This window comes from Camelus bactrianus, chromosome 16 (assembly GCF_048773025.1).
Source record: "Camelus bactrianus isolate YW-2024 breed Bactrian camel chromosome 16, ASM4877302v1, whole genome shotgun sequence".
Classification (NCBI taxonomy): domain Eukaryota; kingdom Metazoa; phylum Chordata; class Mammalia; order Artiodactyla; family Camelidae; genus Camelus; species Camelus bactrianus.
Window position 1 is genome coordinate 14,681,630 of NC_133554.1, and position 24,792 is coordinate 14,706,421.

At 35.2% G+C, this 24,792-nt stretch overlaps 1 protein-coding gene across 2 annotated transcripts in view; it reads right to left on the minus strand.

Annotated features, from left to right (window-relative positions):
• CLTC (clathrin heavy chain) overlaps positions 1–24,792 on the minus strand; it is a 58,434-nt gene that overhangs the window by 20,673 nt on the left and 12,969 nt on the right. For both annotated transcript variants that reach the window (XM_010951029.3, XM_010951030.3), the window contains exons 2-14: positions 18,944–19,151; positions 16,020–16,288; positions 15,299–15,460; positions 12,964–13,077; positions 12,356–12,529; positions 9,328–9,525; positions 8,365–8,565; positions 6,118–6,270; positions 5,515–5,637; positions 4,666–4,803; positions 4,258–4,422; positions 3,955–4,135; positions 2,442–2,605 (exon numbers count right to left, since the gene is read on the minus strand). In XM_010951029.3, coding sequence (XP_010949331.1) covers positions 2,442–2,605; positions 3,955–4,135; positions 4,258–4,422; positions 4,666–4,803; positions 5,515–5,637; positions 6,118–6,270; positions 8,365–8,565; positions 9,328–9,525; positions 12,356–12,529; positions 12,964–13,077; positions 15,299–15,460; positions 16,020–16,288; positions 18,944–19,151 — 2,250 coding nt within the window. The remainder of the gene's footprint in view (positions 1–2,441; positions 2,606–3,954; positions 4,136–4,257; positions 4,423–4,665; positions 4,804–5,514; positions 5,638–6,117; positions 6,271–8,364; positions 8,566–9,327; positions 9,526–12,355; positions 12,530–12,963; positions 13,078–15,298; positions 15,461–16,019; positions 16,289–18,943; positions 19,152–24,792) is intronic.

Below are 24,792 nucleotides of genomic sequence, written 5' to 3' on the forward strand. Positions count from 1 at the left end.
AGAGGGTTTAGGGAGTTCCAGGAATAGCAAGCAGGCCAACAAGGTTGAAGCAAAACCAAGAGAGGAAAAAGGATAGAAAAATAAGATCAAAGGTAGCAAGAAGAGGCTCATCGGTCTGAAGAACAGCTCTATGTTTTCTGTTCAGGGCTACAGTTTCAGAAGGTTAGGGCATGAACTGAATAATGCTAATGACACCATTTCATCCTACTTACAGGCTACTTTAAAGAATTTATATTCTACCAATCTCTGTATTCCTGGTGGCTAGCATATAAATGATACATGTTTAATGTTCAAGATTAGATTCAGAGAAGTATTTTTCTTATTATCACAGTTTACATACACCACCAGTCAATTATATAGCTAGTACCTCTAAAATGAAGTTTAATAACAATAATGATGAGATGTAGCATTGCAGGTACATACTACAGGTCAGTAACGAGTGAGTAAATGGTTTAATACTTTCATTCTCATTACTGGCGTGAAAGGCTGAATATACAACAGCAGAATCTTAGCAATGAGCTCACATTTCAGATTATTTAATGATAAGACACCATGTTTCCCTAACTCAGCCTGGAATTAAAATTCCTTCAAGAAGTCAGGAATAACTAAAAACCAAGAAGAAACAAAAGTTGCCTGACAGAAAGGCTAACTCTGCCTTACTTGCAAGGCTTGTTAACCATGGTTACCACTTGAACACCTATGGCATACAAGGTACTTGACAAACACAGCTTGTGGTTGAAGAAACCGAGGCTGAGACACATTAGTTAATCTGCCTGAGGTAACAGCTAGATATTTACTGAATGAATAAACTATACCTAAAAACAGAAAGAAATGGAATTTGAACTAGGTCTGACTGGTTCAAAAGCCCATAATTCACATCCACTCTCCTCTAACAGACTCGCATCCAGTTCCCAAGTGTGGAGGGGAATCCTCATCTAATTAGATCTCATGGGCTAAGCACCACAAGACTGCACCATCCTAGATTCCAGAGGATTTCCTGAAGCTCAAGAACATCATAATTAGGTGAAAACAGTTAATTTAGTCCTGCTTTACTTATACGATAACTTAATACTAAAGAAATTACAACTGAAGCGTAAAAGTTGAGAGCTTAATAAAAACACAAAGAAATCAGTGTCAGATGTGGTAGTATTTTTTAAAAAAGGAAACAGTACTGATACTCAAAGGAGGAACTGAACTGGTATCATGGGTACACTAGCCAAGCATAGAGCATGAAATCCTTCTCATTTGGAGGGGTTTTTTGACACCAGAAAGTCCTGGGTTCAGACACATCATACTAGCCAGGCAGGCTACTCAGAATATTCATGATGGCTAAAACACTATAAAGCTATACTTTGGGGGAAAGTTTATCTTTTAATCTAAAATATAGGGCAACTTCAGCATTTCTAATTACATCATTACACTACAACCCCTAAGGGTTCAGCTATTTAATCTAAGTATTAAGTTCTTCAAAAGAACAAACAGCTAAAACTATAGATTATCTAAAAATGATGATTGCAGTAAGGAAAGCCTATTTTTTCCTACTAAATTTCACAATAAACATTTCGGTTTCAGTTTCAATCTAAAATCTCCCAGAAGAAAAAAATACTTAAGAATTTTATATACTATCTCTGGAATCATTTCATATATGTTTAATATAAATGTAAAATACATAAATATTCTATACTTTTCCTAATTTTTATAAGCAACTGCCAATTCTAAAGTATTATTTTCCTCACAAAGTAACTAGTAGGTATGAGAATGAAGCTAAAGTTAAATATTTAACAAAATTAACTGCCCTTAGGTATGCTTTAAAGGCTAAGAATCCTTAAATCATTACTCTTCATTCCAACTCAGGCAACCCTTACTTCTCTACAACCAAATTCATGTGTCACAAAAGCTGAAGATTTTTTTGTTTGATTGTAACTTAAATTTATGAGTTAATAAATGATTAATACTCAGTTTCTAGAGTCAGGCTAATTTGTTGAGAGAAAAACTATGTTCTTTACACAACAGAATATATATATATATATTTATATATAACAGAGGCTCCTTAACATGACACTGAGGGCAAGCGGATCTTAATATTCAAAAAGAGCCTAAATGATATTTTAAAATATTGAGCATCTACAACCACTTTTTGAAATTTTTCTTCCAAAAATAAAGTGAAAGAAAGAAAATTCCTCTGAGATAGTGGGGTGTGTTTTTTTTTTTTTTTTTTCCATTTAAACAGATGGTCATTCTTAAGTATTACTTACCAATTTCCTTCCCTATTTCAAAGGAAACCACAAAGTATTAAATTTGGAAGAAATAATTCAGCACACAATATGAGAATGCTAAGAATTTCACACTTAGGGGAAAAATATTTTAAAACTATGAGCAAACCCTTGTAGAACTGCTGATCTTCAACCCAACCAGAAGATGCATTACTCAAAACCAATTACCTTGAGAAAATTCTTGACTCGCTCAGGATCATAGCAGTTGCTTTCTCTGCAGATTCTTTCTACTTCTTTGATCTGCCCAGTCTTGCAAGCTGCCTGAATATATTTAAAGTGCACGTCTGGGTCCTGACTAAAGTTAACAATGGATCCCAGAAAATAAAAAAGACCTTAAAGAAACAAATAATTAAAATTAAGCACAGGTGCACCTTTGAGAATAACAGAAATAAAAAATACCTAAGCAATTAAACATTATACTAATTATACCTCAATTTAAAAAACATCAAACACACTATTATACTGAATACTCCCAAATAAAAACTGATTGCTTAAAAAGCTCAATGAGAATTCAGTTCAATAAACAGATTTGCACTTTAATCCCTACAAAACAGAAAATTCAATCCAATGTTTTCTAGTAGCTGAGAAACACTTAGGAGGCAACTGCTTAATATCAAAGCTATTATCATACCATATTCCATGTAAGAAATTTTAAACGAAGTCCATTATAACAGGTGTTTTTCTATATGCAATTAATGGGAAACATGCAAAACTTGCTTAAGAATTTAATATAGTGCTGTTCAACAGAATTTTCTTCAGTGATCCAAATAATTCTATATCTGTATTATCTAATATAGTAGCTACTAACCATATGTAGCTTATGAGTATCTGAAATGTAGCTAGTGTGACCAAATAACTAAATTTTTAATTGTATTCAATTTTAATTACTTTAAATTTACATAGCTGTATGTGGCTGGTGGCTACTATACTGAATGAACAGTATAAATGCAGCGCATAGTTAACAGAAAATGAAAAAACTAAGAAAATCAGTAGAAATCTCTCATTCCTTCTGTCTAGAGCAGTACTATAAAGAGAGGGAAGGAAAGGTAATTGGGAACCAGATGTTTAGCTAATGAACCTAAAAGCCACTAACAGTGATCACATTAGTATTTAGTTCTCAACTGGGGGTGATTTTCTTCCCAGGAGACATTTTTGGTAGTCACAACTGGTGGAGCCCATGCTACTGGCATCTAGTGGACTGAAGCCAGTGATGCTGCTAAATATCCTGCATGCACACAACACATCCTCCAACTCAACAAATTATCCAACCCAAAACGTCTGTAGTGCTAAACTTGAGAAAACCTGCTGTACAGTGACAAGTCACAGAATGTCCTTGGCTAGAAACTTTGCCACAATAAGAATCAGATAATATAAGCATGAAATCTTACTATATCCAATTATTAGTATTTTAATCTTATATATTTATGACAAAGCTACTATATATATTTGAATTTTAAAATTCTGCCTTTAATCCACCTATAGAATATCCACGCAGTCTTGCTCATTGCTCATCCCTAGAACCTGACATAAAAGATGCTTGACAACATTTACTGAATAATAAAACTTAAATTATCCCATCAAAGTAAGCTTGTAGAAAGAATTTCCAACAGCCTATGACCATACCAATAACACCTCTTGGCTATCTTAAATAATTTAAAACAACTCAGAAACTCATAATTACCTTCAAAACTCTTGAAAGATTCAAAAAGTTCAATCAGAGACTGAGTTGACAGCTGTTCGTGATACTTTGAAGCCACTTGAACACAGATCTGTAGATTCTGACGAATATTAGCCGACAGCATGGCCCTGAGGCATTCGAGGGAGTCTTCTACTGATAAGGACCCAAAGTAATTTACTAACCACTAGAGGACAAAATAAATAAAATAATGTTGAACATAATGGCGATATGAAATTACTATCATTCAGTAACGCAAACACATTTTCAGTATACTAATTAGTCATAACTATTAAGAGACTGAAATACCTCAGGGTTAAGAAGATGGGTGTGAACAACCGCACGCTTTATATCATACAAATCAGTGAAGTGCTCTAATGCACGCTGTAGGAGGCCAGCCTTTTCACACAGCTGAGCGATATGAGCCCGGTCATAATGTGTGAACATCTGATTCCCTAGAATAGCATCTGCGACCTATAAAATCACAAACAGGATGAGTTTATTTTATCACCCCATTTATATCAGTAATCCCATATCCAGATTACATAAGATTCACTAATGAACAGATAAAGGAGAGAAGGTACAAAGGAATGTTAGCTGAATTTTCTTAAATGAGGAACAGGCATCTCAGTAGCTTCAAATAACTTAATCTAAGAAGCTCTGAATAACCACAGAAACAGTGCTGGAAACATGCCAAAAAAGCATGAAAACACGTACTTGAGGTGCATGCATAAGGTTCATCTCAAGCAATCGTGTCTGTAAAGGACCTTCCGATGGCCGGTTATTCTTCAGGGCATCCAGTAAGAACGCAGTGCACTGCTGAATTAGATTGTATTCCATAAACACGTCCACAATCTGCAAAAAAAAAGAAAGATTTGAAGAAAATTGTTTTTAAGATGCTTAAAAGCTGCTTTATGATACTGTTGATAATATGTAAACAAAAGGAAATTAAACATTATTTCTTCCTTTACATACAAAAAATTGCCAGACCAAATCTCAGATTTAAAGAATATTATTTGGACAACATTAACTTCATAACTTAAGAAAAAAATTTGTCTTCTGGAGTGACTTTTAGTTCGAGTAAAAACTATTTCAAGATACTATATAATAGCAGAATACAAACTGATAAAAATTTAAAATTTTGATGAACTATTTAAAACACAGAAAAACATAAAAATGAAAGAGTCTGTGACTCCCACTTCATATATGCATCTCTTCCCTCTCCCCTCACCTAATGGGAATGACTATCCTTGCATTTTGTTATTCCCATACGTTTTTCATATTTTTAATACATATACCTCCTCTAAAAAAGGTGGTGTTTGTTTTGCATGTTCTAAAATTATATACAGATAGTATCTTACTGTCCATTCTTCTGCAACTTGCTTATTTTGGTAACATACTTGAGATTTATCCATGAAAACAGACATAGCTCTAATTTCTACAAATAGAAAGGTTAACCTATTCTCCAAAGTAATTTCTACAAACAGAAAAGTTAACCTATTCTCCAAAGATCCCCTCATTCTCTGTTTAAATCAACTTCTACAAAATATATTTAAATTCCTTTACCTGTGTGATATCAGCAAGAGGTTCTTCATCCTGAACTAACATTTGAGCAAACTGCTGTCCCTGATCTGGACTGATACGCATGACATTTCTCAGCAGAAAGATCCAGTCTGGAGTATATCCAACCTACAAACACAGAAAAATTTAACCCCTGCTGCAAAGTTCCGTTTTGATATCATTTAAAGCTTTTTCTATAATAGAATCTTGCTAATTCAGAACTATTGGTAAAAGTATAAATTCAGTTTTAACTCAGAAGCTTAATTTAACCTTGGTTATATAAGACAAAGATACCTTGGTGACAACATGCTTGAACAAATAGTTGTAAATTTTTCACTGGCTTATTCAGTTTCAATGACCACAGAAAAATTTGTTCTAACAGGTTAAACATACCCTAGCAACTTAAACCCTGATGAGTCATGCAAAAGTAACTATCTCCATTTTTGAAGTGCAATTTTTTATCTGAGAGTAGTAACACCGTTTTTATACTTTTCCACGTAATTAATAGTGAATTTCCTTAAATTTTTAAAGTCACTGAGAGTTACTATAGGCTCATTTCTCTCAATGTTTTAGTGAATTTATGCTGAGTATTTGTTTCACTGAACTCACTTTTTTAGCATACAAAACAATCTTCTGGACTTGACCTGTTTCTGCAAAGCACTGAATGACCTTATTTGGGACATTAGCCCTTAGGTACACACTGAGTGCCAGTGTAGGGTCCACAGATTTCACAAGATCTCCCAGTTCTTCAGAGCATTCCAGCTGTCCAAAGGAAAGAGAGCCTGTTTAGTAATCCATGAGGTATTTTATAACCAGCACTTGACACAACTTCCCCTACAAATAATAACTAACATGACAGTTACTCAGTTGTCCCAGAAACGTATGATAAATATGCAGTAGTTGTGCTTATAAAGACTCTTGATTTTGCATTCACAGCAGTATCTCCAGAGAATTTTCCACACATCCTACTTAAACAAGGATTAAAAACCCACCAAGACTTCACACTTACCAGTATTACCAACTATCTTCTTAGAAATGTAAATAATTAAAAAGCAGAATCTTGTACTTCTAACTATTAAAAATATTCAGGTGTCAGACTCCCATGGTCCCAATTTTTCAAGAACAATGCAATCCTTAATGTAATGTTATCAAATGAAAATCTGATTTAAGGAGTCAGATGAAGCTTACCACAAGGACCACTATTAAAATTAGAGCAGAATCTGTATGTCTGAAGGATCTAAGTTCCATTAACTTCTCGACGTCTGGATTTAAGGTTGTAAATAAGGCCACTAATTTAACAAGGTCAAACAGATAAAAATTTTAGAATTTTTAGGCGGCATGCAGGCAAATATCCTCTGTACTGTTCAACCTGCCTCAGTCAGCTGCCCAATCTGGAAAGCAGCTTCTCTAAGAGAGTTTTGCTTTATACACTAGAGCTGATTTTCTACTTGTTCTGATTATGTCAGAGAATAGCCCTGATAAGTCAATACTGAGAAGCTCTACCAGAGTCTATACCTCTTAACTTAACATGCTAACTAAATGAAGAGTTGACCAGTGTCCTTTTAACCACAAATGGATCCCATATGACCATTCACACAAACAAGTAATGATGCTCAAAAAGCTTTCACGCTGTTATGCTGGTCAACTCAGTTACCTTGGCTGTTCCCATCCTCCCTTATCTTAAATAATTAAGACGGATCTCAAATACTAGTGTGGCTAGTAACAACTCTTCAGCAGACTCCCGTCCGAGCATCTCAACCCTGACGTACTATTCTCTAGTATAAGACTACCAGAAGCTGGGTCAAGAAACAAGGACTTAGAATTAGTAATGTAAAAATATTACTGACATACACTAACGCTGAATGGTGTAATAAACATTAAAAGGTATTCTCTACTCAGGGTGTTTTAAACAGAACCACCTCGGTTTTTGACAATGGCATAAGACATGGCAATCATTACTGTTACTTTGTGGAGAAAGGCTTTCTCTGGTGGGATGAAAGGGACAATATCACTAATGGATTGCTTAACCCTGTAATTTGTCTAACTGAGAAGCAACATTTACCACATGTACTTTAGAAACCACAGTACGATCAGATGCTCTATGTAAAAAGAAATTAAGTACTAAGCGAATATAAAAGGCATAGAGAAATCCTACAGTAAAGAAAGATGGTTAACAACTGTTTTTAAAGATTCATTATTTAAATAATTTCAAGAAACTAAGTTAAATATTTTTTCATGTAATGCCTATCAGTATTCCGTGAAATCACTCTGGAAATCGATATCACTGCTAATTGAGACAGCCCTGCTGCCTTGTTAACTTATCTGTGATCCAACATTTTATATAACATTTCCCTCGCACACCCAAACATGATTACTAGCAGCAAATATGACAATTTTGATACTTCAGAAGTTTTAAAAGAAAAGAAATGATGTATGGTTGACACTACTGTATATATCAAGTGTGCAATGTGGGAGATAGAAGATACTCTTATGTCCAAATGACTATCACATATGTTGACAAATTTGAATGTATACTAAATTAAGGGTCTCACACTAAGCTTTTCCTAAGGCAAAAGGACAGCAACTTGCTTCCAGGTTAGTAGTTTTAAGCACTCAACAAGTAATCCTGGATTCCACTTAAAAAATAAAGATATCCCACCTCAACGTGCCACAAAATTAAAACACATTTTCAAAAGGATATACGTTTATCATCACATGCCATGTCTGTTCTTGTTCTATCACCATAAGCAATAAATAATGGATGGAGACATTTTGGCACAGTCTATATGTTTTTACCTTGCTAATGTGCTGTCTACTGCAATCACAGCAAAAACATATTCACGTAAATTAACATACCTTATCTTCTTTTAACCATTTCTCCAAAAGCTGTTTCCGCCCTTGCTGAAGTACAGGCCTACACAGTTCTAAGGATTCGTATTTGTTTAGCTGGCCCTGGTCCAAAAGGATTCCAAAGTACTGAAGCAGAGGAGAAGTTTGACCTGGTTGGGCTGGGACGCTCTGGAACCGACGTATGGTGTCTGGGGTACGAAGGATTCCCTTTAAGAAAGAGAAGAGTTAAGGACTCCCTTTAAAGATGATCCAACATCATGCTAATAACTTCATGGGTTTCTTAGATCAATCTCAGAGGAATGATTCCATCTACGAATACCAAATCTCAAATCTTCAGTATATTTAATAGTAAAGATTCAATGTTGGTCACACTTCTGGTTCAATGCTATGAGATTATTCTGAATCAGAAATATACCAACCTAATTATAATGCCAATGTGTAAGAGAATAAGCATATTCATAAGTAGTTATGGCTAAGCTATTATTGCAGGTTCACATTAAGTGGAAATATCATTACACTGGTCAGGGAGTAAGGCGTTAATTCAGTCCAACATAATTCACAGGTGATGAGGATAAACTCAGCTCTATTTCAGACAACTCTTCCTACCATAAATTCAACAGGATTTGTTTAAATCTCCAACTTGTGGAAGTAAAATCAGTAGCTATCATAGATGAGGCTCAAACAGTGTAACAACTAAGTAATTAAACATTATTATATCTATGTAAATCATAGCTTGTTAGGTCTACATATCATTCTAACATTCTGAGTTTTAAAAAGCTAACTAAATCTAGAGCACAGAAAAGTAATTAATCAAATATAGAGGTACTGACAAGTAACTCATTCTACTGGAAAATCTGACCTAAAACAGATTAGTTTCTCTGTGGAAGTTGGTTCTGCTTATAACAGTAATAAAATAAAGCATGTTAGCATGAATCCAATCATGGCAAGTTCATCTTCATAGCTATTTACCTTTGGTGCATTAGCAGCCACTTTTGCTGCCTCTGAATAATTTCCCTGGGCAAAAAGAGCATTAAATTTCCGGGCAAAGAGTTCTTCAGCACCAGCTAAGTTGTTACGGACAGCCATTCTCAGAGCCAAATCAGGATTTTGTAGAACGTTGGTGATATAAGGAATTATGTTTTCTTCTTCCACACATACTGAGAGAACCTGCAATTTAAGATCTAATGAATAGATGCAGTGTGTGCATTTGACTATCAATGATACCATATCTGTTTACAGACAACTACTACTGAGTCAGAAAGGTAATAATACTGTGACAGCTGCTTTCTTTTTGTCATAAAAAAACAAACAAACAAAAATACAAAAGAAAAAATAGAGACCAGAAAAAAGAAGACACAGGGATGCTAAGCCACTTGGGGGCTCCTAAAATTTGGCCATTCTGTAATATAAGTAACTCCCTACTTCATACTGTCCAAACTCTAAATACTTTGCTACCATCCATTCTTAACATGGTACGGACTTGCCTAGAAGTAGTTTAAGGCACATTCCTTTTAACTCAAGGATTTTTTTTTTAACAAGGATTTTTCAGTAATTTTAATTACATTTACATTCCTAGAGTTCAGATTATATACTCAATGAGGGGAGAAACCACTGAATCCTCGTACCTACTGAATCCAACATACCTAATAAAATGCAAAGTGTACAATAGGTGCTTAATAAATATGGCGGTTGGTAAAGAGCAATTTCCAACCGCTTTTTGGTGAAGAGTCACCTACCCTCAAGTCCTCCTAAAAAGTCACTTCCCCATAATGTTGGTCTACTTGTCCAAAAGCTGAATTTGTGTCAGTTGCCACAGAGAAAGGAAGCCCTCCACTGTGCACCCACTCCTCTCCCCAGCACCAGAGGTGGTCACACACTCCAGCTAGTAAGCTATTTATTTCACCTCCAACAACACTCGTCATACTATTTTCCTGTCTAAGTGTTTCTCAGTCACTACTCCACATAAGGAAAGGGACTTATCTTTAACTGTATTACAAGCACCAAACACTGTTTAGCACAGAGTAAACACTTAATATTTGTTAAATAAATGAATGTGAGAAATTTCTGTCCCAAGAACAACAAGAATCGAATACAATTTGAGAACTCAATTAGATAAGCAACATCTATTTGCCTCCTCTATTATTCTTTATGAGGAAAATGATGGAATTTTAACCTCCAAAATTTTTCCATTTCCACAGGTCTGACCTCCATCCTCAAAGGCCATCCTATATTGGCAATGTGTCGTTCTACTCCATATTAAGACACACCTTTTAAAAAAAGAAAGGAATTACTTTCCTTACAGTCATCTGCATTCCTGACTCTCACCTTTAATACTTACCTCCTAGGAAAAATAAGGAAATGAACAAACCCAGTTCTAACTATACTTCCTGAAGCTTCCTAATGAGCATCACCTTAATCTTCCCCAAACACCAAATCCATAGTTTCATCTTCACTCTGCTTTTAGACTGTACTAGCTGATTTCTAGCAACCAGTACTTAAGATCTACAGGGGACAAAGAAGGTTCTCCTGTATTTTCTAAAGTACTCAGTTCTACCAAGTTCAGAATTTAAGCCAGATATTGGCAATAATGTCACCTTGATCACTTTTAAGTTTTCAACTAATAGAAACCACGCACTTAATTCCTTCAGGGCTTAGGTCCAGCTGTAGTTGACTCTGATCAAAAGAACAGAGAAAAGTCCTGAGGCCTAAAGTTTACTGTTAACATCCATCTCCTTACTCAAAGAAAATTTGTGGGGGAAAGGGAGGGGAATAATAAGTAAGGTCCCAGAATCAGCGTCATGAATATTAAGTATATATGGTGAAAATCATTCAAGATACTTTGGCTTAACTTAAGCATTATCTTAAAAAACATCAGCATAGTAGCAGAAATAAAGTCTCTGGCTTAACAACTTTATGTTCATAAATAATCACTAACCTAGTTTATCAAAAGACCAATTCATTCTTGATTCTTCCGAGAGACACATGCCACTGAATAAATGAAAGCTACTGAATTTTTAAAGTCACTTTTGTGCCAGACACTAACTGGTGTAGAAATACAATTAAACAAAGAAAAGCCCCTTTCCTAAGGGATAACAGTGACTGAAGCAGTTAAGTGAGCAACTGTAAGTCATTGTGGTAAGTGCCATGAGGAGGGCCACTTAAGATCTAGGGACATAAAGCACCTCACCAGGTGTAGAACTGAGGTAGGGGATGGACAGGTAGGGAAAGACTCCCTTTCTCTAGAGTACTTCCCTCCTCATACACATACCATTTTCTGGAAATTAACAGAGTAAAGGAGGAAAGAGCCTACCTACTTCCTTTGCTTACCATCTAGAAAAAATACTAATTTGGAGGAAAACTAGTAAAAGGCAAGACCAGTAAAAGTACCTTTTTTAAAATTTTAACCTTTATTTTTAAGAAAAAAAGATACGTCCTGGCAGAATATTTTAAATTACATTAGAATACTAAGAAAACAGAAAAAGGATCACTTGCGTTAGGTGGAGTGAAGAGGTTTATCAAGTGTGACAAATTTAGAACAGTTAATATGTTCCCTATCTAACTGGATAACTTTCCAGGTACCCCACAATAGCTACTGTAACGTATCACCTTCCAACATTAAACATTTAGTGATAGTTACTAAAGTTAGGAAGAAAGATGTAGGAAGAATTCTTTTCCTTGTAGTTAATAATTTGTCTCAGAGATCACAAGAAGATCGCTATAAAATGTCTACAGCCTATCAAAGTGACCCTAATAGTTTCTTTGCATGAAGAGGCACTTCTTTTGTAACAGAGACAAAAATACGATCTTAGGTGGTGATGCTGTATGCCAGTTTCCCTCTCTGAGACAGGATTAAAGAGAGACTGTATCATATGCTTCTGCATTTTTAGGTATAGATTATTTTCTGACATCCAAAGTTACCATTTACTTTTTGAAAAAAAGCTGACAGTAATAAGTGCTATTTTATTTTATCACAATTTACTTTTCAATGTTTCCTTACTTGTCCTTTTCTGTTTACTCCAATTATTCCAGCTGTGGCTTCATGAGGTGCAGTAACAAAGATTGTTTCTCCACTGATTCTATTCATGTAGATGCAGGTACCAGTCTCAAGATCATAGAGGTGGATATAACCATACTTAGTAATCAAAAATACTACATCATGCTTTTCACTGATCTGTATAAAGAAAATCAACAATTCAGTAAAATAATCTACAAACAAAACTTATTCCAATTCCATTTTAGAGATTGTGAAATTCTAGAACTTTGACAAGAGGTTGATAAGAAAATTAAAAGCTAGTATTTATGGTTTCCTCATTTTTATAGCAAATTCAAATATGGGATAACCCCATGCTCTTCCATAAAACACAAGAATATTAATAAATTATATACAAGAGAAAACATGACTCTGAAAAACTTAGGATAACCCAATTTACACACTACATGAAAATAAGAGTATTATTTTATAAAGTTTCACTAATAAACTTTACTTTTGGATAAAGGGTACTCTTTTAAGCTCCACTTAAATGATACTGACTGTGAGTAGTAGTTTTTGAATTAATTGTGTTAAGAGGAGAGATCTTAAAATTCCATTTGTTTTGCTTAAAATACCTGCATTGCAACAGGAAAGTCATTTTGTGCTTCTGGAGGAAAGAAAACATCCACTGCCTTCTTTGGAAAGGGCTGGTTCCCTGTAGGTGGTGTGCCAACTTCAATGATATGTAACTGTCCAAAAGAAAATAAAACCTATCATCAACTGCTGAAAGGATAATAGCAGCTTTATTTGTAGCCCCAAACTGGAAACAACCAAAATGTCTCACAAAAGGTGAACATTAAACTATATGGTACAATCACACCATAAAATACCCTCAGTAATAAAATGAACTTTTTAAAAAACTGAAGTATAGTTAGTTATAATGTGTCGATTTCTGGTGCACAGCACAATGTCCCAGTCATGCATATACATACATATATCATGGACATTATGCCCACTGGGAACAACAACAAAAAAGCCAATCTCAAAAGATTACATATTATATTTTTCTATTTATACAGCATTCTTGAAGAGACAAAATTACACAAATTTACAGAGTAAATCAGTGACTGTGAGAGGTTACAGATGGTGAAGGAGAAGTAAATGGTTGTGATTATAAAGGGGTAGCAAGAGGGAAATCTTTGTGGTGATGGAATAGTATGTATCTTGAATCTTGTCATGATGAAATGACACCAAATTATACAATTGTACTGATGTCAATTTCTGGTTTTTCTACTGTACAACATTTCTATGTAAGACGTAACCACTGGGAGAAACTAGATAAAGGATACAGGATCTGTCCCTACTGTTTTTATAGCTTCCTCTCAATGTATATTATCTTAAGATAAAAATTTTATAAAGTCAGTTGATTAGCTCAAACAATCACACCTCAATTTACCTTAAAGTAAGTACACAGAATGGTAAAATAACCACAAAGGTACTTTCTCATGGCTTTCAATTATAATTTAGTATTCCCAAATAGAAATCTAACTTAAGTTATTAAATTCTTCTCTGCCAAAACCTACTTAAACACAGATTGAAAGCGTACACCTAAGTTGAGTTGTCCCTCTAATCATATACATCTCAGAAACTGGATGAGAACATTTTGGTTTAAAATGTCTGACACTGCACATCAGTGAGCAAGGCAGAAGAAAATGAATACTGTCAATGAAAGAGTGTCATATATTTTGCTTAGTCATGTCAGGAATGGACTAAGACAAAAAAGAAGTTCTCAAGATAAATAACCATATGAAAGTTACAGGGTCTCATCCCTAATTAGGATGATTAGCCATACTGAAAAGTTTATCTTCCTTCAAAAACCATGGCAGATCATGAAAGATAACAGCACAACACATCAAACAGGCTCAAGAACTTATAAACTACTACAAAAATGATACACAAGGTTTATTTCCAAGAGGACTTTTCGAAAGATGTCACAGCCTATCCTTGTCATACCAGATTGGTAGGATCATTCCTTGGTTCGGGGATTCCCACTCTGAAATTTGAGGCAGAATTCTAACTCTAGGTGCATATATTCTCTCCCAGCTTACTGGCTATTGATTACCATATTTTACACATTCTCTATCTTGATTTTAAAAACTACTTACCATGAAAAATACTGAGACTTCAGAGACTCTACTATGGCAGTGAGAACAAAGTCAACCTGAGCTTCGCGGGCCAGCAGCGCTAACCGGGGCATCCAGCAGTGCAGTCACAGCAGTGGGTCCTCCGAGCTCTGTGGCAGGGCTTTTGGCTGGGGGCCTGGCTGCTGCCCATTCTCCCTCATTCTTCTTCATTGTACAAGCTTGGTTCAAAATGTTCCTAGCTATTGTAAACTATCCATTATCTTTTCACTAAATTTTTTATGCTCTAATCAACCAGACCTTGCGTCTGTCGTCTGCAACTAAGAATCCTAACATAAAAAGCACTTCAGTCTGTCCAGGTGATTTCAGTGCACAGTCAGGGTTGAGAAGCTCTGACTTAAGGCAGTGGTATTCACACTGTGATCCACATTCTGTCTAGTCACTTAAGAGTATATAAAACACACATTATGAGCTCCACTTACTGAATCAGACTCTAGACGGATGGCACACAAATGTGCATTTTAGCCATGCTAATGATTCTTAAACTCTTAAAACTCTTCTTAAAGCTGAAAAACATCATATTAAGGCCTTTGGTAAAGGCAATGAAAATAAAGTCTTATTACAAACAGCTGATACACAAAAAAAGTTGTTAAAGATTATTCATTTTAGACAAGTATCACTAGAAACAATTTCAACAAAGTCACCACAAATCTGAATGTTAAAGAAAAATTAACAAGAAAAAGAGACAATATTTTGAAATTAGATAATTAGTAGCAAACAGACAAAGTACAAGTTCTTAACTAAAATAATTTCCAAAAGCAAAACTTACCTTCCCTCCAGCTTGACCCCGTACTGCAAAACAAAACAGCGTTGACTCTTCTGCATTTCCTTCCATCTTAAACTGTGCGAAGCTGGCGGCATGCCCTTCAATGGGCTGAGACACTTTCCTATCTACAGAATATAACTGCATAGCTCCCACCACACGATTTTGCTACAAAAGATTGAGCAGAATAAAGTCTGATGACCCAATGAATCAGTAACTCTCAGATTCATCAACTAGTGAAACAATTAGAATGTTTTCTCATCTTTAGCAGGATTTCTAATACTTTATTAGTTCTCTCAATGAAGATTTGATACCTCTTAATTTAAAACTTAGTTGCAAACATTATCTCATTAAAGCTTAACATGAATGTTTCACATGTGCCTCATTTACAACCATCTTTTTACACTATCTTAGAAAAAGGGATATAGGAGTACATGTTGTGCAGTAAATGTCGACAGTAAATTCCAAATCATTCATGTAAGAATTTAAGATCCACTCAACCTGCAATTAAGACCTAAAAACACTTGGTAAGAGTACTCTGAACTGTGTGTCAGTAAAAAAGTAATGAGCCAGCAATGTTAACTTCTTAAAAATAAAAAAAGAAAGGAAAAAAAAGTCTTCCAAAATAAGTCAGGTTTGCAAAGAAGACCTAATTTCAAAACAAACTGCATTCTGGGCACATTAATTCTCTAGACCTTTTCTTTAATAAAAACTAGAAAAATATTACCTGTGCAGATATGCCAGTCAGAAGTAACCACTTTTGCTTTGCATCTGTACGGTAATTGATGATCTGGCACCCTGCAAGGCTAGAATGGCGGTCGAACATTTTCACTGGCTGAGACTCTCCTTCCATACTCCAGTGATAAACTGCATTATCCGTAACAAGAGCAACCGTATTCAAAGAGATCCATTTCCAGAAAGTGACATCATCAGTCATGGTATGGGCCTTCATTTTACTTTTCATTTCAATGTTAAATATCTGAAGAGTTTTCCCAGCTAAAAACAAAAGTAAGAATTATGAATCACTAAGAAAGCAAAGTTCAGGATAAATTACTATCTAGCGGGACTAGACTAGCTCTACAGCAAAATCTGTAACTTCCAAACAAAATGGTTCTATCATGAGACCACTAACCAACTACGGAAGTCACACTGACAGAGCCACAACCACTGAAGAGACAGCTAAGACTGAGTAAACCATCTACATCTGAAGCAGAAACTCTACAACCATTAATAAAGACATTTTAAACATAGCATAACTTCCAAGGAATTCTAAATCCCAACTAAAAATGAGTCTAAAGAACAGCTCACTTAACAATGATGGTAATCAAAGGTTGTAATCTTCATACTTAAGAATGTTTACCCATAAACTTAGTTAGTTGTAGGTACATAGAACAAAGCAAATCTGATTCAAGCCCATGGGGAAAATGTCTACTCTTGAAAAAGCAGTCGTTCCCCATCCAACTAAATCTCATGGGAACTTCTTGGAAGAGAATCTACTTCAACTCTGCCTTGTACCACTAGCACATAAGAGAAGTGCATGCTACATTTAACTGGTTTAAGATACAAAGGGAAAGTAGAGGTGCTGGAGGAAAGGACAGGGAGACAAAGGAGAGTTTCAGATGTTGTTAGTCTACTGGAGGTAAGAACAAAGCTCAAGCTTCATCCAAGTAAGACAGCAAACATTCAGTAAAAGGATGAAATTTGCCTTGAATGTTAAGAGTTCACCGAGTCAGATGCAAAGGCTTGCACTTATAATTTGAAATCCATCACAGTCGGAAAAGTAATTTGATTTAAATTAACAGAGGTCAAAGTTCAGAGTTGTCACTAGGCTATCTAATCCAGATTAGTCCTCAAAGACTAAAGAAAACTCCATTCCTGAGCCACAGAGAATCTGGCTCCTGAAGAACAAAAATGAAGCTGGTATAGGGGTAGAGGTGGAGAGGGATGGGAGGAGACACAAAACATACAGCTTTGTATCATGACCCTTCTTACTACATGGGTAAAAACTTCTTCCATAAAACAAAGAGTGTTATTCCCATCCCACACAATATGTAAACCACAATCAAACTTGAAAAATTGTGAGAGTTATAGTCCTGTTTATAAAAAGAAACCAAGGGGTTTGAAATTGGATTCAGAAGGAAGCAGTATTTGGGAATGATTTGCTTTCCTTTGCTGCCTTCCTCAGCCTCGAGAATTACACTTTTTATTCTTTACATGAAAGTGGTTGGAGTGTATGTATGGAGGGTGGCTCGGGGAGGGCAAGGGATGACAGCTTAACTCTACAGTGCAGACATACACACACAAATCTATAATGCTATTATTGTACAATGCTCTGAAAATCTTTTCAATGTATTCTTTTTATATAACAGGACAATAACTAATACAATCTAATTTAAGATAACTCACCATCTGCACACATAAGAAAGCATTAAGAAATGTGATAAAATAACAATAACATTAAAAATAGAAAAGAATTTTGAGAAAATTAAAATGATGGTCTTTTAAGGTGAGGGAGCTGCTAAGCAGTTGAATTTAAATTCTTTAAGGAGGCTGAAGGGAGCTTAATACCTTAAAGTGTAATAGGTATTATTTAATAGAAGCAAAAAGCTTACTGTCACAAAACAAGTGGTCCCAGGTAAAAGCTGGGCTATGAGATGAGATCAAGGCCTATCTTGGATTATAATGGTGACTTACTTGTTTAAATACGCTTGTTCCCCACACGTCCCCCAATATCTCCAACCAGTGTTACTACTAAATACAAAGTGTAAATCATGTAAAGAAAAGTCTGTTTAAAAATCTCAGCACCTCTAAGAACTCACTCACAAATTCATCAAAAAATTACTGGGAATCTGAACTCTTCCTCCTACTACCAAGAAGAAAAACAACAAAGCAAAAAACAGGCAATTAAATGCCTTTTTCAGATTCAGCCAGTTTGCTACCTAGCCCTCTCAAAAACTTCTGTTTTAAAGGTTCAATTACACTCTCAGTCTAAAGTCCAGAAAAAAGTTAGGCTCCCAAACAGTATGAGGTTCTCTGCACTCTTGTTTAGACTGACAGGTTGTACAGTTACCTACTGTGACAATTAATAAGTTAGTCTGAATAAACTATGACATCCTTGATTCCAAAGCTTTAATACCCATCTCTTTACACTTAAAAATTAGTGTAAATTCAAGCCATTTTTAGAACTTGATAATCTAGATGAAATGCAAGCCTGAAGTATAAAAAAGGCACAGCATGAACAGCAAGTTTATCATCACAGCAAACTTCTGTAATGTTTAGGTGCTAATACTAGTAAAGTATACTTTATTCTAGAATATGAATCACTAATTTCTTATGTCTACTGTATACAGAGTTACGTTTTTAGCAATCTTCTCACACTGTAGGTATAAAATTTAAATTCATTTAATCTAAAACTTAAAAATTTCCAAGTAGATCTATGCTGAGTAGAAAGTAAGACATCTCACAAGAAAGAAGCCAAGTCATGAAAGGAGTTAAAAATCAAATTCAGTAACAGCTTTAACTCTGCAGATCTATTTAACCAAACTTAATCAACATACTAAAACTGGACGATCTTAATTACTGTATTTGAATAAACTGTACACAGGAAGAGTTTTAAGGAAAAAGCCCATCATTTTTTTTTTTTTAATATACCTTTCAGTGCAATTACTTTGCTAGCTGGATTCATGATGGCGCTGTCTGCTGAAATTGGTCTTCGAATTGGATTACTTGGGTCATTCATGTCAATAATTACCACCTGGGCTTGCTCTCCTACTTTCTCTCTAATGCAGATGAATTTGTCTGACTCCATAGTCAGGGTACTGAAGCCAATGTTTGCTGGATTTATACCCAGGTTCTGGAGCTGAGGAGGGAAAAAAAAAAAAAAAATCAATAAACCATGTTACAAAATGAATTAGAAAAGACTTGATATTCATGTAATGCCATCATTTCAAATCTTCATTTAACAATTATTGCTTCCAGGTCAACAGGGACAACTGCATTACACTGATTCAAGTGAGGCAATTAATATAATGGACCTTCTATCTTCCAACAAATACAGCATTCAATTCTTTTATTATAACCTTGTAGTTATAACTAGAGATGTATAATCCTATGGTTATAACTAAGAGGTAGAATAAACAGATATAAAGGAAAGAGTTACATCTGAGAGCTTGCCTTTATTTGCCAAGGGACTTGAGGTCATCAATGTTACCCAGTTTAAGATCTTTGAACTATTGGATCTGTCCTCTCTAATCCCTTTAACATTTAATAGTTAACTTATTCACATACATTGGACTTCAGAAATCTGAAAATTAAATTACAGCATAAAATGAGACATTTAAAAATTTCACAGAATTCTTGATCTAAAAGAACTTGGACTAGCCATATAAAAGTTACAATACTCTACAGAAGTGCCAAAACAAAGATATGTAAGAGATCTGGTTGAAGGCGACCAACAGGTAAGGGAGTGTGTTCAAGGGAGGTCTCTAGAGAATGCTCAACAGGAGAAGGACAAATGCTAAGGCCTAGAGATGTGAAAGTGTGGTCTACTAACTTAACTATAAGAACTTTTGTAATACTAGGAGTGTAGGTTACGAAAGGTTTGCAAGGTAGAGAATTAAGGTTATGAACACAAGAAACGGCTAGAATGATAAGCTAAATGCACCCCAGTAAGAATCCTGAATTTATTCTACAGGCAAAGGAAACTACTTAAGGATTTTAACAAGGAAAATAATGGAATCAGTTTGCCACCTGTTTGTGTACTCAGTTTGTGTACTCAGAAGCTATTAAAGTATTTGCTAAACAAAAATATAGGATCTAAAGATGGTACTCTGAAAACTAGTTAACTGTGTAAGAACAAAAGGCACTTGTTACAAGGAGAGCTCTACCAGAGTAGGTCATTTCTCTGGGTGACTGTTCAACAGATTTAGGCTACCTGAAGGCTTTATTAGCTTTGGCCAGCCTAGGTTTTGTTTTGTTTTTCTTTCCTGTCCTCCAATAGGTAACAAATTCATATGGAACAAAATACAAACAAGAATGAAAAAGCCCAGGAAAAAAAAATCAAGTCTTCCTCTTGCCTTTGTCTTCCAAATATCCAGTTTCTCTCCCCAGCAACCACCACTGTCACTACTCTTTTATGGACTGGCCAAACCTAGTTAATGGTATTTTACTTAAATTCTTTTGCCAAACTCTACTGTTAATAGTGCTTAACCATAACCAGGCCTGGATCTGAATGAGATACAACATAAGATTAAGAGACTACATTTTACTTTCACTTCCCTCTTATATTTCAATGACTGCACAGGCACAGCCAATTACACAGTGTAGTTACAGTAACTTAGTCACTGAATACCATGGCAAGGAGTCAAGCAATTTTCTAACTATTAATAAAACATGGTAATAAAGTAGAAGATTAACTAGCTTTACAAGCTCAAGCATATGCTGCAAAGCAAGGCAAGTATACTAGCTGTGAGATCTGTAACTTATAAATGAGTTTGGTTACAATAAAACTTTATGAATTATTAATTTTCATTTCTCCTAACTTTAACTCTTACAGTGACTTTTAGTTTCAGAACTAATGGGGGAAGGTAAAAATAAGTGGTTCTCCACATACGGGGTCAGTGTAGGGGCCGCAGGGAAGCCTTATACAAACCAAGCTGTCTAATTTCAGGGGAGGTGGACGTTTTTCTAAGTAGACCAGTCCTCAGACTCTTTTAAGTTCAGTTGATATTTACTTTTCCATAATTAAAGAAAACATTGCAATAGCTCATAGAACTCCCAGAACTACATATATAAAGGCAAAAAGTTACCTTCTAAACTACTCTGTAAAATAAGAATTCTTTGTTTCTAAGTCACTCCAGAGCATTCACCTAAGACAATTTTGAGTCTCAACTGTCACATCTTAAATCTTACAGTGTCTGATAAAAAGTAAAAATAGTGGCTAGTCAAACAGTAAAATTAAAAGTAAAACAAGGATGCAAACCACAAACACTACTAACTGAACCCACAAATGATTCTAATAGATTCTTTTTTATCCCTCCACATAAGAGACAGGTACAAGACAACTGTAAGAGAAGAACACACTATCAGAAAAGACAGTAGAGGAGGAAAAAAGAAAAATCAAGAAATCTGTTTCTTTTTCTCTGACAGAACTCCAGATATATGCAGCCAGAAAAGCACGTCGTCAAAAGTGAGCACTGACCCTCAGTCTCAGAGCCGTTTTATTTGCAGAAAAGGCAAAGATTTGGTTCAAAATGGATGGGGATTCTGCACTTCTTGCAATCTATGTAATCCCTGTAATTCTTTTTTCATTAAACACATTCTACCAAGAAAGCTATGCATATAAATTTTTAGTATTCTCTATCAAGATGTACTAGCACTCAAAAAAAAAAAAAAAAAAGGAATGTACCAGGACTATTCAAAATACTCCATGTGAAACAGACTTAACACCTTCTACTTAAAAAACAAAATTAAATAAGAGGGAGGTGGCAAACTCTTATTACCAATCTACATGTTTAAACATTTCAAGAAGTACACTTAAGCAATGCCCATTTACACAACTAAATAGGAAACTGCTTCTTCCTGAAAATCCTCTCCCAGTTGTTAGGATAAGCGACAGAACTTCAAGTGATCTATTCCTACTAGATAAAAGAAAGTTACATTTGTTTCCTCTTCTTCAAATAAGGTCAATAAGAATTTTCACTTATTGGTGATACTTTTCAGTGAGAATCGCCAGAGCACTCACCAATTCTTCCCATATTTTTCTATGATATATTCAAAAGGGAAACATCGCAAAACACGCAGTCATAGGACAGTCACCACCATTAACCACAGTTCTGGCTTAGAAGCACTCTTAAAATAGGATCATGTAAGAGGGTTATCATACTAGACGACTGTGTCTAGTAACAGTTACACAGATTAAAACTTTAAAACATATGTTTTTAAACAAGTTTCATTTTCAAAAGAGCACATACTAATCATAAAATATTCTAGTCAATTATAAAGGTCTGATGGTGCATCGACTATCTACCACAGAAACTGAATTACAGACTGTGGAACAAAACACTAATAAATTCACAGGACACAGAAGAGTCTCCAAACTTGCAGCTATTTTCAGAGAATACACAATAATATCCGAATTCCAGCCACATTTTTTCTTCTCTCAACTGGCAAAGTGTTGCTACTGTTGAAGCCAAGAATATTCTATTTTGAGATATACTTGGAAGTTTCCATAATAAAGTGGTTTATTTTTAAATTTCAAATAACTTTTTTTGGCTGTTATAAAATAAGGATATGGAGTCAATAAATTTAGGTCCAAGGAAAGGGGTTACTTTCTTCTGAATAGTTATTACATGCATATGGCAAAGAATTCATACTACACAGAAGGGTCTAAGTACTATGAAGTCACCCACTCCACGTTTCCAGTAATACCTCTCTCCCCCTAGCAATTAGAAATACTTTTCCATCTTAGATATTCTATGTATATATGAAAATACGTATTTCCATTCTCCCTTTTTAAAAAACATTAACAGCGCATGCACAAAAGCACACAAATTATCAACTGCTCCCCTTCTAAAGAAAGCTACCTGTACTTTGTAATTCATTCAGTTTCCAGGCTAGATTGTGGACACTGGTCTGCACGTAGCATGACTGTTAAGACTCGACACTTAAGTCTAGTTCAAATTCCAAAAAATAAATAGGCATCCCTTGATATCTGCTGGGGATTGGTTCTAGGACCCCCGCTCCAACCCCCAAACACCAAAACCCCATAGATGCTCAAAAGTCCTTTATATGGATGAGAAATTGTGGCTGCTGTGGAGGGGAGGGCTGACTGTAAACTGATTTAACATTAATCAGCACAACCAAAACTCTGGAGTGCCCTGGAATTAGTTTACAAATGATACAAAAATGCCTTTTCGTCTCGTTCCCTCCTCACCCCAATTTGGATTAACATGCTAGGGAAAAAAGACACTGCATTCTTAGTTCTGTAGTGAGAAATAAATACTTCAGATTCTCCAAATCTAAAGAACACAGAGGTTCTTCATTCAAGTAGACAATTACTGTGGAAATGTACGGCTCTGATTATAAAGTACAAGTACTATCCAGAGTTAGTTCTGTGGACTTCCCATAAGAGTCAAGATGTATGGGTTTAGTCCTAGTTTTGCCACATAAATGATCATGGGTAAATCAATTATCCCTGCATATCCGTCTCCTCATCTGAAATGACAGTACATCTTCCACATGAAGATTTAATGCCTGACTCATACTAAAGCCTCAACAGATACTCCTAGTACATGTAACACATCAGTACTTAGGCCAGCTCACAGTTAGCTTTTTTTTTCGTATTTGCATTTTATTATCTGCTTAATTCAGCTGTCCTAGAAGTTGATTGAAACCCTGGGTGTGAATTTCTGTTGACTACTGATAAAAGATTACCGGTCTCTGGGTGTTTAACTTACTCAAAACACCGAAATTTGTTTTTTGTTTCTGAGAAAAGGAAATTACTCTTTAAAACTTCCAATTCTGCCCTTTAATTTGCCTAACTAAAGTTAGGTAGAGACTGGAATCTTTAACACCATGTAACATGGAATCATGTAACATTTTCATGGTAAGTAACCCTATTTTATTTCAATTCTTGTTTTTAGGGGCAACATGGAACAGTACTGTTAAGACTTTCTAACAACTTGGCAAATATGTTTCCTACACCTTCGCTGAAGGAGCAAGCTGGGGAAGCTAATGCAAACAGACAGCATATGGTCAGTAGCACCAAAAATTCTCTTCACCCTGAAGAGCTCAAGACTAAGAAATAGAAGGTGAAATGGAAAGCAGACACAGCGTTTTGCCCTCCATGTGAAAAGCTGAAGCCACATGGTTCAAAGACAGACACACACTGTCTCTCTGTCCCCTATACTCTACCTTGCCAAAACCAAAATTTCCTCATCTGCCCATGTCCCACAATTTCAGGTCAATTTATCCAACTAAATTTTAAGCTCCTCAAATAAAAGAACTTTCCTAAAGAATGAAAGTCTCTTCCATCTCTGCTTTTCAATATGCCTGAAGTTCTTGAGGCCAGAATCTTCCTATAGAGGACAACATTCTTTTCCATATACATACTGTTAATTATTTTCAGGACAATTATAGATTAAAAGATTTATGAAATTCAGAAGTCTACACCAATATAAATAAAAACCATAAATAATAAAAAAGGAAAAGTTGCTCCTTATGAAAGAAAGCTAACTTAAAAATGGTGAAAGACTGATGGAATTTTTTAAGTTAGTACTCTGCAATCACAATGACTGATTCAGGCAAGAATCATCAATGGATACTAAAAATTAATAGATGAAATTTTGAGGAGTAACATATTTCCATAGTCTCAAAATATCTCCCCACAAGATACTTCTTACAAAAGCAAAAAGGTTTATAGTGAAGAAATCTGTTATACACAACCTTCATCAAATGATGAAAGTTAGTATCACCAGCAGTGGGTCAAAATGACAGTATGT